At 35.8% G+C, this 16,271-nt stretch overlaps 1 protein-coding gene and 1 pseudogene across 4 annotated transcripts; both read left to right on the top strand.

The window, feature by feature from the left end:
• Positions 1 to 1,004: 1,004 nt before the first annotated feature.
• Positions 1,005 to 6,074, top strand: LOC145559270 (uncharacterized; annotated as a pseudogene). Its single transcript, XR_014092687.1, has 5 exons — positions 1,005 to 2,910; positions 3,956 to 4,090; positions 4,625 to 4,681; positions 5,330 to 5,460; positions 5,703 to 6,074. The product of XR_014092687.1 is annotated as an uncharacterized LOC145559270 (transcript).
• Positions 6,075 to 6,913: 839 nt separating this feature from the next.
• Positions 6,914 to 16,065, top strand: LOC145558227 (uncharacterized). 3 transcript variants are annotated; one of them, XR_014092402.1, is made up of 12 exons: positions 6,914 to 7,818; positions 9,343 to 9,459; positions 9,552 to 9,744; positions 9,939 to 10,105; positions 10,256 to 10,430; positions 11,188 to 11,249; positions 12,012 to 12,093; positions 13,227 to 13,284; positions 13,477 to 13,601; positions 14,334 to 14,410; positions 14,484 to 14,554; positions 15,589 to 15,652. XR_014092402.1 is itself a non-coding variant. In XM_081619384.1 (12 exons), exons 1-12 carry the CDS (start codon positions 7,331 to 7,333, stop codon positions 15,728 to 15,730), a joined length of 1,761 nt encoding a protein of 586 aa, XP_081475510.1. In that variant the 5' UTR covers positions 6,914 to 7,330; the 3' UTR covers positions 15,731 to 16,065. The 3 variants fall into 3 exon arrangements, 2 of the variants coding, with proteins under 2 accessions (XP_081475510.1, XP_081475511.1); XM_081619384.1 differs by having other exon boundaries at positions 14,330 to 14,410; positions 15,589 to 16,065; XM_081619385.1 differs by having other exon boundaries at positions 7,705 to 7,818; positions 9,330 to 9,459; positions 14,330 to 14,410; positions 15,589 to 16,065.
• The last annotated feature ends 206 nt before the right edge of the window (positions 16,066 to 16,271 follow it).

Here is a 16,271-nt window from a genome sequence, read left to right as displayed (position 1 = left end):
ATAATTAATTTTACCTCAATTTAACACTTTTGCTGTACACAAATTTTTTTACCGTTCTCTCTAGTGGTCAACGACCACCAACGCTCATCGAACAACCACCCAAACCACCATGAGTTTCAAAATCAAACAAATTTTTAAAATTTTGCAAAATCAATTTCGTTAGATCTTATGGACAACGACGAAATACAAGAAACACAACCTTAGACGCTTGTAGAAGGCTCGTCAAACCGTATGAAATCGGTACGTCGCGATAAATTTTTTAAAAAAATTCAAAACCCAGGAAACGCCTAGTTTTTTTAGAATACCCTAGGCCGAAACGCCTAGTTTTTTCGAAACATCCGGCTATTCGAAAAAACTAGTCGTTTCAGCCTAGGGTATTCTAAAAAACTAGGCGTTTCACCTCAAACGCCCAGATTTTTCATACAACCACACGGTTGTTCACAAGAACTAGACGTTTGAGCCTAGGACGTGTGAAAAATCTAGGCGTTTGCCGCAAATTCAAAAATAATAATAAAAAAAAAGATTCTCCGTCGGCGACCGACTTTCCTTTGTCCTTACTTGTCATTACCGCAGCTGTGTAGATCGTAAAACCGAAGGTAAGGAGTTGGTGGTTAAAAGAGGAAGAGGTGGTGGTGGTGGTGGTGGTGGGTATAGTAGTATGAAGAGGGGGTAAATTGAGGGGGTAATTTTTTTGATAAAAAAGGGTAAATTTGTAATTTTAGTTTATTTTGCGGGCGTTAGTTAGAGATTCGAGGGCGACGTTTAGCCTTCCACTAACGTTTTATTAACATAATGATCACTGTAGCAATTATCCAAAAATATTAGAGGCACCACTGATAATGAAAATTTAATGAGGTATACCATTGATAAAAGTCAGAATAACATCGATAAAATCCCTAAAAATTACTCACCTTAAAGTTCTGTTTTCAAACTACTAAAAGTAATTTCTGAAAGAAGTTTTTGAGGGCTTGTAATTTGATATCAGCAAGGCATTTTACGACAATATGAGGAGCAAATCCGCCATTTTTGCTGGAGCTTTTCTTCGTCTTCACGAATGTAACCTTCTCCATCTCTCTCCCTTTCTTCCCAATTTCCATTCTCAGATTCCATTTTTCCGCAATTACGCTACTCGTTATAATTATGTTGATGATTATTACGATGATCCCAAATTGTTTCTCAAATTTGTTAGACAACAATCCAAATTAGGGTTTACTAATGTTGAAATTCCCCTTTCCCTCTTTGATCATATGAAATTGATTCACCCTCTTCCTTGTATCATTGATTTCTGTATATTATTTAGTGCTATGTTGAAGATTAAACCACACCCACCTTTCTCCATTGTCATTTCTCTCTCTAAGCAGCTCCATTTGTTGGGTGTTCGTCAAGATGATTATTCCCTTTCGATCCTCGCTAATTGTTACTGTCGTTTGAATTTTGTTGATTTGGGGTTTTCTATTCTTGCCAACATTATTAAACTTGGTTATCAACTTAATATTGTCACCTTTACTACTCTGATTAATGGTTTTATTCATTCTAATCAACTGGATAAAGCCGTTCGATTGTTGTATAAGGTTGTCAATCTTGGGTACCAACCCACATTAGTCACCTATGGTTCTATGTTCAAAGGTCTGTGTAGGTCCGGTGATAATGCTGGTGCTCTCGAATTCCTTCGAAATATGGAGTCTTATGGACATTGTATGCCGGATGTTGTAATTTATAACACATCATTGATAGCCTATGTAAAGACCGGTTATTACCTCAGGCTCTCCGCCTTTTCAAGGAGATGAATGTCAAGGGAATTTCCCCTAATGTTGTCACTTATACTACCATAGTTCGAGGTTTGTGCACTTTGGGGCGACAGAAAGAGGCTCAAGAAATGCTGACTGAGATGTTGGGGAACAACATAACTCCTGACATTGAGACCTACAGCATGTTGATTGACATGTATTGTAAAGATGGCCAGGTTGGTGAAGCGCAGGACATTTTTGTTCACATGATTGAGAGAGGATTGGTTCCCGATATCATCACTTACAGCGCTCTGTTAGATGGATTTTGTTTACGTGGGGAGATGGATGAGGCAGAAAAGCTTATGGATTTGATGGTTAACAATGGTTGCGTACCTAATGTTGTTACTTACAGCAGCTTAATTAATGGATATTGCAAGTCTAAAATGATTGACAGAGCTCTTGGTCTTTTCCAGGAGATGATATATAATGGATTAACCCCTAATGTTATCACGTACAACACTCTTATAGATGCCTTGTGCAAAGTCAATCAGCTCAAGCTTGCACACCAATTTTTCAAGGAAATGGAAGCTCACGGACTTAAGCCAAATGTAATCACTTGGAATTCATTGCTTGATGGCATGTGTAAGAATGGACTAATAGATGAGGCAATCATAACAATGAAGCAAATGAAGATTACTGGAGTCGTCCCTGATATTGTTACATATTGTATCCTGATGGATGGTTTGTGTGACGCTCAGCGCCTTAGAGAAGCAGTGGACATCTTCTCCTTTCTCACAACTAAAGGGCTGCATAATGTGCATGCTTATACCATAATGATAAAAGGGTTTTGTAAAGAAGGGTTCCTAGCTAAAGCTGATGAATTATTGAAGAATATGGAGGACAATAAATGCTTTCCAGATGAATGCACCTTTAATATAATTGTTAGAGGATTTATAGATGGAAAGGATTATAGGAGAGCATTAGAGCTTGTCAGGTTGATGAGAATCAAAGAGTTTGCTGCTGATAATCTCACTGTATCATCATTTGTGGGCTTACTCTCTGATCCAAATATTGCTGATGCAGACAAGAATTTGCTGAAAACGTTTTTGAGAACTGAGTAAGCGATGACTAAATCATATGTGATCAGCTGTGAGCCTGTGACAGAGCTGAGAAAACAAACATCGTGAGTGAATGTTGTGAATTTGCTATTTATAAGTCTATATATAATGTGTTTTAATTGATTGTAGGCAAAATAACCTTATTGCCTGGGATTTGGAACATATGAAACAAAGTAGATTAACTGTACGTTTTGTATGCAATTGTTGTGCTTGCTTGCTGTCTGCCTGTCTGTGAGTTGCATTTGTTTTTTTATGAACCGCCTTTGAATATTAACTGACCTAGAGCTCAAGTTTAGCTAAATCTAAGCCACAGTACAGTTACAACAGGACAGGACATTTAAGATCGATAACACCAGTCTTGTTTACTTTGCTAAGGGGTCAATGTTACCATTTTATGTAATTACACATGGATCTACTGAGTTTTGATCCATTCACTGGAGATGCATTAATTGAATTTACTGAGGCATGTTTTAGCTTTCGTATAGAAGTTTTAGGGGAATCTAGCTGTTCCAGATTAGCCGAGAAGTTACCATGTAAGTTGATTATCCAAACTCAAAGCTCTTTCTCCTAAACCCTCAAAGCTCTTCTGCATATTTTATTTTATTTTATTTTATTTTTGGAAAAGGAGCACCTAAATTAGATTATCATAAGGAAGTAGTAAATCATACAGACCAAGTTTAAGACAAAAGAGAAGTGAAGCATCACCATAGATGGTTCCTCATTGGGCATACATACTCCCAGATTTTAGCAAGCATATTAATAGCTGTGCTCTATCTCTCTCCTAGCTGATTACTGACCACAAAATTTGCATTTGCATTGCCATGTAGAATTTGGAAGGAATGATGATGATTTTTTTGGGTGAATTTTGTTGGGCCAGCAAAGAGTATTGGGGATGAAGGGATAGCCATCAGGACTATAAACTATAAAGTGTGTGCACTAAGGCAGCGTTTGTTTTGTCTCTACAAAATAAATGTTACCTATGTAGGCTGCTTTGTTCTCTATGATCTCAACCATATAGACGATCATGTCTAAATATACTTTTAGTGGCCTTTCTTGATCCATACTGTAAAAATGGCTAAATTATATGTCCTTTTGTGCTTCACTTTTCAGGCAAGTAGTGACAGTTATAGGGACAATCTGGAAAGAATTATTCGAGTGGATGATTCTACGTTCAGAGGGGCAGACCTTGCAGTTATTATATGAAACAAATATGGAAGGTCCTATGATGTACAACTCATAAAGAAGGTATCTTTTTCCTTTTGCTAATTTGACTGTTTCTTTTTAATTTTTTTAAAAATCCATTTCATTTTTATGTATGGAAACCTTGCTTTCATTAGCAGATCCCTTTTTGTTCATTTTCATAAGAAGGCTTTGTTCTTATGTCTTCTACATATTATGCTCTTCCCAAAGGTGTTCATGTATCTTTAAGTATCCTGCCTCAAATTGGTCGTTAGAATCTTGTTTTTAGTATACATATGATTAGCACAATAAATTTTATATCACCATTCTTTCATTCATCCAATTATTCAATTGTCCACTGTGAAAATACTATTTCCTAGGTGTTACATTAATCAAGCTGATGAACTCCTTTTGTATCACATTCATCTGTACATGGTTTAGTTTACAGTTTCCCCAGCTCCTCGCCATTTAGACTGAGTGATCAGCTTGTTCTACTTGTTGAACTAGATACCCTGGGTTGACTCATTGCATTCTTCTCTTAAGTTTATATAAACTGGTTTGTTTTAGATTCTATTGTTATATTTCTGTATCACTGTGCAGGAGTTCATGGGGAGAAACCTGCTTGCAATGAATGTCATGTGGAAGTACAGGGAGCAGGTATGTGGAGAATTTCTTCAACTTTTAAATGCAGCAGCTTTTTTTGTTAATCTTACATAATGTAGCTTCTTACCATTATAGAGTCATAGTTTGCGGGGTGATGTCTTGTAGCAGCATATATGGTTGAGTTCATCACTTGAAATTATATTGTGAATTTGTGATGCAAATTGTATAGTGTATATTGTATTAATTCTCTCTTGCCTCTAATTTTAGTTTTATCCACTTGCTCTGTATATAGCTATTTAGACTTATTTAAGTTTATTTTCTTAATGGTTGACATTGCGTTAGATGAGTTCTGACAAGGTGTACATATTAAGCTGGAGCTTTGGAGAATATATATGCTATTGTCAAGTGTCAAATGTAGGCCTTAAGCGTGGGTGTATAAAAATCATGAAAATAAGATGGAGGTAATGTTAATTTGATAAACATACTACAGCTTCTCTCTTTCTTATGCCCAAGTGAGAACACTGGAACCAAGTTACAGGAAATGTCCAACGGTATTACCTTTGCCTTAAGAGCTGGTTGGCATGGCACTAGTTTGCGTAAAGCTTAGAGTATCTTTTTATAAATCTAGTCCACAAACCTAGCAAGTTAGCAAAGTCGTCTAAATGCTTTATCAGTATTTTTATCTGTGTACTACCATTTCAGAGATCATTCCATTGACTGAAGAATACATATTGAGGCTTGACGATGTGGCAAACAATTTGAGATGTTGGGGTGCTGTCTCACATATCTGAAGCAGCCTCTCAAAGTCGAAGGAGCCGCCACGAATTGGAAAGGTAACAACATAAACTCAAGGACAATCTCTTTGAATAATGCATCAATATATGAACATACATTTGAACATTAATGCTGTAAAATCACAGGTTGTGGACAGAAAGTGCGCTGGCTTCATGTTTAACAAATTAGCTGACATGAGCATGGTTTAGTCATCTTAAGAATGAATCTGCAAAGCTCACTTAATATACGGAGTAGTATTCAAAGAAAACTAAGGCAGAATCTGTTGCTTGTTATGATTCAGGCTGTAAGCATATTCATAGACATGGATGAGTCTGGCGCTCGTTCAAATGAATGAATCTACAAATGACTTTTTGTAAGAATTGTAACTTACAGGTCAGGCATTGGAGTGACCCTTTTTTGTGGAAGGAATAGCCGAGGAGGAAACGAGTTCGAGATGATAAAGTTACATGTTCATCACCTTGTTTAGCTGCAAAATCTTTGATCTAATAGTGTGTTTTATTTAGCATATACATGTATATAGGATTTGTAATGTCAATTGAAATATGTTCAAAAACTGTTGGATTACAGCATTCTGTGTTAATCATCATGGCACTCAATTTTCACCCTCATTTGGGAACCAAATCTTGAACCTTTATACAATCAATCTTTTGGACAGATTACAATCATAGTATAAACATAAGTGTTAACTTAAAATTTAGTACGGAGTAATGATGAATATTCACTAACAAAGACATTATAAAAGTTGGGTGGCATGATATTAGGGTGTTCACTCTGTTAAGAACCAAACAAAACTTTTGAGAAAAAATAAAGGAAAATGATTTACAATTTTACATAGCTTTAAGCCAATAAGAACTAAGGGCCTATTTTATGATTGAAGCTGAACTAAACTAAATTGAACTTATTAGAGCTGAAGTGAAGTGAAATGAATATAATAAGAGAAGGAAATTAGGAGCTAAACTGAACTTATTAGAGCTTAGTTGAACTGAAAATAAACGTATGAGAACAGACCCTTAGTGTCAAACTCCCACTCTCTCAACCTTAATTTGCCGCTATGATTCTCATCACTTTGTATTGGTTAATTTTTATAATGAACTTTCTCCATGATTCGTTTTTCATTTCCTCCAATATTCACAAAGGTTATGGCTTATGTATTCAAAATTAATTACTACTACCAAAACTTATATAAAAGAGCCCTAAAAGAGTTGGTTTTGCAACTTTTAACCACAACTCTTTAGAATACTAAATCCTCAAACATGTAAACATTTTGTGTAAAGAGTTTGACTATGAATTTTGAGTATAGTGAATCTTTATAGAAAATGTTTACAATTTGACTATTATTCACAAAGCAACACAATGCACCTGTTGTAATTTATTGAAATTATTTATAAAAAAAGGAAATTAAGATTTGAAGTGAAATGAAATTAAACCAAATAAAAGAGTCCCAAAGTCACAAACACTTGAATCTTGAAAACAACTTTATGAAGTGCTTTAAACATTCAGACTTTCTGACAACTAAAACCAAAAATTGCTCCTATTTTCCACTCTCTCTCTCCTCTTGTATTCTACACCAGTTTCTTGCTTCCTCGTATACTGAGCAACAACACACCATTTTTTCTTGATTTGTCAAAAACCGTCTTTAAATAATAAAATCCCCTTTCAATTTTGACAACTTTTCTGCTTCAAACTAGCTAATTTAAATCAATTACATACTTATTTTACAAAACAATCACACAAAATTGCAAAATTTGTTTATTCAATGGTTCAATTTTGAACCCATTTGTAATTTTCCCTAGTTTTTTTTTTTTTACGGAATCATCCTGTAAAACCCTAAAATAATGAGAGTGAACTGTAAATGTTGTTTGCAGATTATTCGTTTCGTTGTTGTTGTTGTTGCTGTTGTTGTTGTTAATGGTGATGATGATGATGTCTCAGTCACTCTCTCAAAACAATAACAACAACAATAATAGTACAAACAACAACAGCAACAACAACAACAACAACCCACAAATTCATCATCATCATCACCATAGTCAGCAACCTCCTCCGCCGCTGACTCTATCGCCTCGTACCTCGTTACCTCCACCCCCTCCTCCGCCGTCCTCCCACCGCGCTGACCATGCTGTTCCCATTTCTTCCTTCCACCCGGATGTTGTTCCGGCGAGGGTTCGGGTTTCGGATATCGCCCCCTATGATGGGGCGCCTTGTGGTAGTTATTTGAAAGCTGTGGAGGCCCTTTCTGGGTCTCTAATGAGGTATAATGCCGCGGTTCTTGAGCTCGGAAGCAACGATGCCGCGATCATGAGGTGTGGGTTGGAGTCAGCAAGGTTGTATTTCAGAAATAGGGCTGGAACTGTTGGGAAAGGAAGTAGAGGTGTTTACATGTATAGGGCTGGAAGGTATCTTTGCTTTTGCTCTAAAAAAATGTTCTTTTTTTTTATTTATTTTTAATTTCTCTAATTTAGTTTGAATTAATGCTTCATTTTATTTATTGGATTATTAGATTGATGTATGTATGTGTTTTTATTTTATTAATTTTGTTGCTGTTATTCGGATTATAGTGGAATTAGGTGGGAAAATGTGAACTTAATTGAGAAAAGGGCAGGATGAATGGATGACTCTAAGAAATATGAGCTTTTTGGACAATTAAGAAATTAGAGATGAAACAGTGTACATCTGGACCTCAATTGAATTGTTGTTGTTGATGGGATTTAATACTTCTCGACGGTTTTGTTGAAGATTAGGGAAGAACAGAATGGTTTGAGACCTCAAATGAACTTCATACCTTCTATGCATACTTTGCCTGTTAGATTGTATTCTTAGTGCTTGTTTGTCTTACATGGGAAGTAAACACCTCTGGGATGTTGTATTTCATGGAAAATTAATTCCCTCGTGCAACTAGGATTTTTATCTTGTTTGGTTGGCATCAAATGAAATCGAAATTCTTATGAATTTTGATTGACCAAAGGGAAATTTGTTGATTTATTTCCCAATTTTTTTTTTGGGAAGTTTTAATTCCCATGAAAAATATCTACTTTCCCCTATTTCACTTTTTGTTGTCAATCAAACAACCACCTCATTCGCAAATGCCCTTCAATTTTTATTTCCCACCCTTTAATGATGTTGTGGGTTTGGCTTAGACTCAAATGACACCGTCATATCTACATTCTTCAGCTGTCTTTTTCCCAATGTAGTATAGATTATAGGTCTAGTAGGAGTAATTTTCAAGCTGCTGGAAATGATATATTGCAGCAGTTTTCCATCATATGTATGGAAATATGGAGAGCCACAATGCTAATTTGGGGAAACAGAGCTGCTTTTGGGTGCAACCGTGCAACATACAACAGTAAGCTGGCAACAGGAAGTTACAATAGCTGTGTAGTGAAAAGTTACAAATATTTGGCAACTTGGCATCCTAAATTCTAAACCATCTATGCTTTCAAGCTCAAAGGCGTGATGCTGTGGTTGCCTGTAGTATCTGATATTCCTTATAATCTAAGAACCAAGTGCAAGGGAATAATGCAAAGATTACAAACAAATGCATTAAGATGGTGGATGTTCAAAATTTTGCAAAGTATTCCTGACAGATTTGTGGGCTTTGGGGTTTGTTTTTGAAGTTTCTTGGGAGAATAAATCTCCTAGAGGCATTCTCACAAGTTCCTGGTAAATGTGACTTCTTGGGTTATCCTAACGTAGAGCTGGACAATGTTTATGGTAGAGACTTAAATTGTCTGAGTCATGCTGTCAGCAGTTTCAGGACAGTGGGTGAGAGAATGACATCGCTTTGGATGACTTTTTCATATCCAACTTTTAAATGATTACCTTTATTAATTGTGTTGGATGCGCCTATTTTAATGTATTTGTGCATATTTTTCCTAAGTTATCGATTGAGAAATTGACACTCCATCAGCTTTTGTTTGAAGGGCTTTGGAAGATAGTGATTCATCTCCTCCATGTATGGCTGAAATTTTTAGATGCCTGGGTAAAGCTGCGCGTGCTGTTTTGTGTGCTATTGCTAGGCACCTCCGTCTGCGCAGCGAGTATGTTACTGATAATATTCTTTGGCTCTTCTATTCACTGTTCTTTTGGCTCCTCTGCTCTTGCTTAATAGCTGATAGTCTATTTTGAACAGCGTTTTTAGCCAACTTCTTGATGATAACCCACTACCTGCTAATGAGGCATCCTCTTCAGTTCTTGTAGCAACCTATTTCCATTCTCCTATGCAAAATGGAAAAGGGGCTATTGGAGGAGGCAAGCCATCTATCAATGGTGAATATGAGAAGGGTTTGTTAACTCTGATATCTTCTGATACTCCTGGCCTGCAGGTATGGGCACCCAGATCTTTTGACTTCAGCATGTTGTCCTTCAATTATTACATATTTACAATTGCTTGTGCAGCTTATTTGTTTTCTTAATTTAGCTTAAGATTTCCCGCCATGTTGATGGGTTGATTTTGTTGCTTCCCTGCTCTATAAGTTGTGGTCTTTAAATGATTTCTGTCAGCTATTTGTCTTCATAGGTCTGTGATCCAAACGGTCGATGGTACCTGGCAGATAGTGGGATAGGTTCTGGTTCTGTTTTATTACTGACAGGAAAGGCACTTAGTCATGCAACGGCAGGCCTGCGTCCTGCTGCCACCTATCGTGCAGCATCTGATACCTCCTCAAATACTGGTTGTGTTGGAAGGTACTCAAACGGAATTTGCACTAGTATTTTAATGTAGGATATGGTTATCCTCTGTCAACCCCTTTTTTTTTAAGAAACAGATGAAAGGGGGAAGGGTGGGGTATGAATTCTGTATAGAATAGAAGAAGGCTTACTTCTCTACCATTACAGGACTTCATTAGCCTTTAGGCTTATGCCGCAGAGCAATGCCATTCTGGACTGTTCGCCCATTACTGCTGCTGGTCATGTCATTCCTCATAGTTATGCTCCCATATCTGTAAGCCAATTCATGGATGATCTCTCTGCAGAAGAAGATACTTTGTGCAAATACCCTGACAGTACATATGTAAGTCATCTCTACGACCAGCTTAAGACTTAAGCTTTGTAATAAGATCTATCCATGACTAATTAGAGGATATTGAAGAAAGCCATGTAATTTGCTGACCAACAAATGTATGGAGGAGCTAGCTTGCAATGTTAATGACAAGCATGTTATTTCATTTAGAAGAGAATTGGAGTTAAAGCTGGTATAACTGATATATGTTCTGGTTGTTAACTATGAAACTAGAAATGGTTAAAATTTCAATAATTGGACAAATTGACCTTGCTGTATTATCACTTTATCAGTCCACTATCCGGATGTTAGGTCCAGATTATGTCTTCCCTGAAAGTGCAACCCAGCGATTATATTAATTACTAATATATGTCTTGCTCTCTGTTCCAACTTGGAATCGCAATCAGCTAAGTTTAGGAAACTAACCCAATTTGGATCCCAAATTAAGCCTAACTAACTTAGTTAAACCAAAGAAGCCCAATTAACTGACACAAATTGCAACCCAAAGACCCATAAAACACGTTATTAACTAATCAAAATCTACTAAAGCAATAAATATAAACAACAAGTTTATTTTGTTCGCTCCCAAAAGATACTAGAAACATCAAATTTAAGCAATATGACTTTTCCATTAGGATCGAAGCCAAAACCCCATAGGCTCATAGGATATACTCACATAAATACTCCCAGACTCTGTAGTCTTGTAAGGAAATTCATCACTATGTCCATTAACTTGTTTGTAATCTTATGTTGTGAGTTGCTATTTCAGGTGGAGCAAAGCAATATTAACAAGGAGCCATCTTTAAGAAGTGTACTTTCAGATCCTTTATCGTAAGTTCTATTCTACTTGTTCTCTGTTTCATTATTAAAAAAAAAAAAAAAAAATTCTTTATCTCTATATTGATTGTTACTTTTTTGCAGTGTTTCTAGCTCTGTACTTGGTGTACTCCGATGCTATAACTTTGACTTAGGGTCCGGGCTTTTGGTGCTTTAATATTTTTGTTAAAACTTTGATTTGGTCAAGCTTTCGGTTTGTTTTTTGAGCAAGAGTCAAACTTTTTATAGATTTGATGTTTATCAATTCTGAGCATACATAAACTATAAAATCAATGACAACAGCAGCAAAATCCCAAATAAATACAGTTTGCACTGAATTTGCAATCTGGAGCCTTAATCCTATTGTTATACTTGCATTTTGGATCTTTAATAATTTGTAAAAAGAAGAATGCAAACTACTCCAGAGTGCAGAGTTAAATAACAATGCAAGAATAACTATGTTAGATGTTAATTAGAAGGGAACAAACTGCTACATTAGTGATAAATTTAACTGCAGCTTACATTGTCTTGGATATGGTGATGTTTTACAATATTCTTAAAGCTCTGAAGTTGCTTACTGCCAATGAGTAATTTATTTTCCCTCTAATTTTTTTAACGTAATCTTTTCTGAACCTAGATTTTAAAATTTGCTTATGAATATAATTTGTCTTTTACTGGTCTACTTGGTTGATTATGAAAATAAATTGTTTTTACTGGTCTACTTGGTTGATTATGAGTATGATTTGTTTTTTACTGGTCTACTTTGTTGATGTGCAGTGGTGTATTTCTTGAAGATGCCACGGTTGTCTCTTGTGGACACTCATTTGGGGGTCTTATGCTGAGAAAGGTTATTGAAGCGGTAGGATAACCTTTTCTTGATTCTGATCATAATTTTCCACTGTTCTTCACAGCTTCTTGGTAAAATATTTCGCTCATTATTTCTGCAGCCACGATTATTGAGAAAATTCATTGGTCACTTCCTTGGATCTAGTTTTGGTTATCTGCAGCTTTTTTATCTTTATTTTCTATAGTTGTTGGTTTGTTGCACCTATTGCCAATTATCTAAGAATCATTTTATTTGTGGAGCTTGCGACATGGGACTTTTCTGTAACCCTTGATCTCATTTTGGTATTTGTGGTATTTTGCCTCACCTTTATCTATGTGTAAGCTGTTCTATTGTTTTAAATCAGTGTCCTTGTGTTGTGCATGCGAAGAATTATTTTTGTACTGTATGTGCTTTAATACCTCTTGTATGTGAAAAAAACCTTTTCCATCTGTAAAGTTTTAACATTTATTAGAAGTGATTTTGAGGAAAAAAAAAAAAAGAGGCCCTCATTGCCATATAAAATTAAGTGAGCCAGCGAGAGCCAATAGATTATTTTTAAAATATTGTTTATAATTATTTAAGAGGAAAAAGGCAAAAATATGACCTACCACTTTATTACACTTACAATCTTGGTTTTTGGCATAATCCAGAAAATATCTTTTTGGGGTTTTGAAGCTTTGTGTAAAGTCTGATAGAAATTAAACCCCTCAACCTCTTTCTTTGGATGTTACTTAGTTATAATTTTTGGAGCATTACTGGATTCATATGTTCCTGCAGATATTTGAAGCTTTCACTATCTAAATTTATGCCTGGATTTCAAGAGGGAAGATGATTAAGAGGAATTATGATTTATGAACAAACACTATATTAGTCTGACACTCTGACTGGCTAAGATTTTCTATCTGTAAGAGCTAAGAGGGGTTGAAGATTTAGAGCAAAGAATGAGAATCACTGGAATTACTGTAAATTACTCTCCGAATTGATGTTATTTTGTGTTATTGCTATTTATAGTTGCTTTTGAGGATATGGATAATTTGATGGTAAGAGGGAAGATATTCTACTAGAGATTTACATGAAATTTTTATTTGATTTATTTATTGAGGCAGACAAGAACTTTTGACATGCTATTTAATAGAATTTATGACTGCTGATTGTTTGCCTGACAGTCCAGGTGCATGCTGTGTCATGCAGAAATTGAGACCCGGTCATTGATTCCGAACCTTGGTAATTTTTTTTAATTGATTATTCATCTTTATTTGCAGCTTCTCTTCCATTCTTAATTTCGTAAAATGGAACTACACAACCATTCTCTTTAATTCAGAACTTTTTGTCCTATGCAATGAGGATCTAACTGCCTTTTTGTTTTCCTTGTTTTCTATTTTTTTTTTTAATTTTTACTTTATGGTTCTCATACAGCTCTAAGAGCTGCAGCTGCAACTGTGAAGCAAGAGGATGATCGGCGACTCTTCCATAATTCAACGCTTCGAAAGCGACGGAAAGAAATTGGTGATCAGATAGATTCGGGAAGAAGGATCAACAAGGTACTTGTATATTATGTACTCCTGTTACTAGCTTCTGTAGAATGTTTTTTTTAACACTTTATTGTAAACACTATCACTGTTCTTCTTGGGAAGGCTGTGTAAATTTTACCTTACTAGTAAGGTGCTTGTGTACTTGTGCACGCGTGTGGGTGTATAATGTATTAAGTCACCAGTGTAGTTTAATTGCCTGAAGTGATACATATATGAGTATTATGTAACGAGATACTTCATACTTCAGCTCAACTGAAGGTTCCTGGCAACTTAAATGAATAATAAAAAAAAAAAAAACAAAAACAAAAGAAAGAAAGAAAGTAATAGGATTATCTTTTTTGTTGAATTTCTCTTTCAGAGGAGTTAAATGATGTTTCTCCAAATCAATTTGGGACTAAAGCTTTGTTGTGGTTGTTGTATCTATTTTTCCTCCTATATTGTATTATGTACGGAGTATATTACAATGAGATGGCTGCTCCATGTACTCAGCTTTAAAAGACATACTATCTTGTCTAAGCTTGTTAAGTATTGCTACCTTTGAAATTCTTATTTCCTGTTACCTTTGTATCATGATTTTTGTGGTGTGCTTGGATAGTTGGTTCAGCTATGGACCTGTGGACCTTTGGACCTTTGAAGCAGTTTTTTTTTTTTGGTTGTTGTTGTTGTTGTTGCTGTTGTGGGTCTTGTTACCTTAACTATTGGATCCGTTTCTCTAATTTACATACGATATTTTTTAGGAAGAAGGCGATATTACTTCCGATAGTGGGCTGCAAAGGGTTCATTATCCATTTTCAGTAAATGAGAAAGTGATGATAAAGGTGAATTGTTTAACGGATTCCATTTTCTTCAAGATTGACATGAATATGCTGACTGTTTGTTTAAATGGTGTAGGGAAACAGGAGAACACCAGATAAATTTGTTGGAAAAGAAGCTGTAATAACATCTCAGTGTCTTAATGGATGGTGAGTTGACTCAATTTTGGGGATTGATAATTTTCTCTGGGATCCCAAAACATTTTGGGACTAATACTCTGCTGTTCTGTAATTTTCTTTGGGAGAATCGTCTCCTTTTACTCGATAACCTGGAGTATAATATCTACTTCGACATGAATACATAATTAGGAACATCAACCGTCTTGTCTTTAGCATGCCAGCCTCTGGAAGAAAAGGTTGAGATACAATAATCCTAGTTACCTTATAATATAGCTCTTAAGTTTAGCTAATTAGTGGGTCGTTGGCTTCACCTCTTATCTCCTTCTTTGACTTCTTTAGGGCTTTGATAATTTTTAACTCCATTTAGATAGGGAACATGTGTTGAAGCTAAAAATAGGACCATGGTCCTACTGAAAAATACATCTGTTTCTATATATATATATATATTGGAAAATTTGTCTAAAAGGTACTTATATGTGTACCTTTTTGTGAAAAAGGGCCTTATATGTTCAAAGTGGTGAAAAAGGTCATTATAAGTTACTTTTGTTGTGAGGAGGGACCTTGACATCGGAATATGACCGCTGACTTTACTTTTCCGGCATTGATCATCATGTAATATGCGCGTGATGTTTTAAAAATGCCTTTTCCTTCTTTTTTCTCTCTTGATTTTAAGGAAAGAGAAGGGATTTCAAGAGAAAACTTGGGGATAGTAAGAGAGAAAATGTGAAAACGTGGGAAAAAATGAACGAAAGGGCCTTTTTAAAACATCACGTGCCACGTGAGTGATGGTCAACACCGGAAAAGTAAAGTCAATGGCCATATTCCGATGTCAAGGTCCCTACTCACAACAAAAGTGACTTATAAGGCCTTTTTTCACCACTTTGAACATATAAGGTCCTTTTTCACAAAAAAGTGAACATATAAGTACCTTTCTAACAAATTTATCATATATTTTTTTTTTTCAATGTATAAAACCATAAATTTTGTTAATTTCTTACATGCTGGTGAGTTTTTAGCCATCATGCCATCCGTTTTATGTTATTTTGTTCTGGTATGTCACTCAGGTATCTGCTCAAAATTGTTGGAAGTGGAGAAAGTGTTCGCTTGCAATATAGGTCTCTACGAAAGCTCACTGCTTCTCAGACAAGTGAGGATAGATGTGCATCTGACCCTGTTCAAAGTAGTAGCCAAGAACAAAAATCCTGATTGCTCCTCCCTGCCAAGTCTCTCCTCTCCCCTTAAGTCCTTGCTTCAGATCACCATTTGTTAAGGTGTGATCTTCATGTAAATTGATCTCAAAGAAAATTAGTCAGTTTTACATCTTGCCTGATTGGCATATTTTTCGTAAGCTTGCGAGTGAGATTTTGATTTAGGTGGATTCTTTACCGTAGCTTGTAATTTGTTGTCTAGAGTTGTGTAATTTGCTGTCTAGAGTTGTGTACAGATCTGTAGGAAGCCTTAGGGCATTTTACCGATACGGCTGCTGTTCTTGCCAACTTTTTACCATGAATCACTACAAAATTAGAGTATCATTTGACCTAGCCTACTGTGTACATTTAATTATATCATACTGAGTAGTTAAATCTCGTTTTCTCCCCTTCCCTTTCTCTCCGGTGATCATTAGGCGTCAATCATTCAGAAAAGATCCGTTATTGCTACTCCGAATTATCTTTAAGGCAGCGACGATGCACCAAAAACGAATGCCTTGCTAGATAAATTTAATATCACCAAGGAGAGACTAGTTCTT

The sequence above is a fragment of the Chenopodium album genome, chromosome 9, assembly GCF_948465745.1.
Source record: "Chenopodium album chromosome 9, dcCheAlbu1.1, whole genome shotgun sequence".
Classification (NCBI taxonomy): domain Eukaryota; kingdom Viridiplantae; phylum Streptophyta; class Magnoliopsida; order Caryophyllales; family Amaranthaceae; genus Chenopodium; species Chenopodium album.
The sequence above is the reverse complement of the archived record's forward strand: the minus strand, read 5'-3'. Positions and strand labels throughout refer to the sequence as shown.

What these genes read in the sequence shown, in the direction of transcription:
- LOC145558227 (XM_081619384.1), top strand. Translation starts at nt 7,331, where the DNA reads ATGGTGATGATGATGATGTCTCAGTCACTCTCTCAAAACAATAACAAC. An exon ending in GTACTTTCAGATCCTTTATC is followed by an intron (nt 11,250 to 12,011) that starts GTAAGTTCTATT and finishes GTTGATGTGCAG; the next exon opens with TGGTGTATTTCTTGAAGATG. An exon ending in GTCATTGATTCCGAACCTTG is followed by an intron (nt 13,285 to 13,476) that starts GTAATTTTTTTT and finishes GTTCTCATACAG; the next exon opens with CTCTAAGAGCTGCAGCTGCA.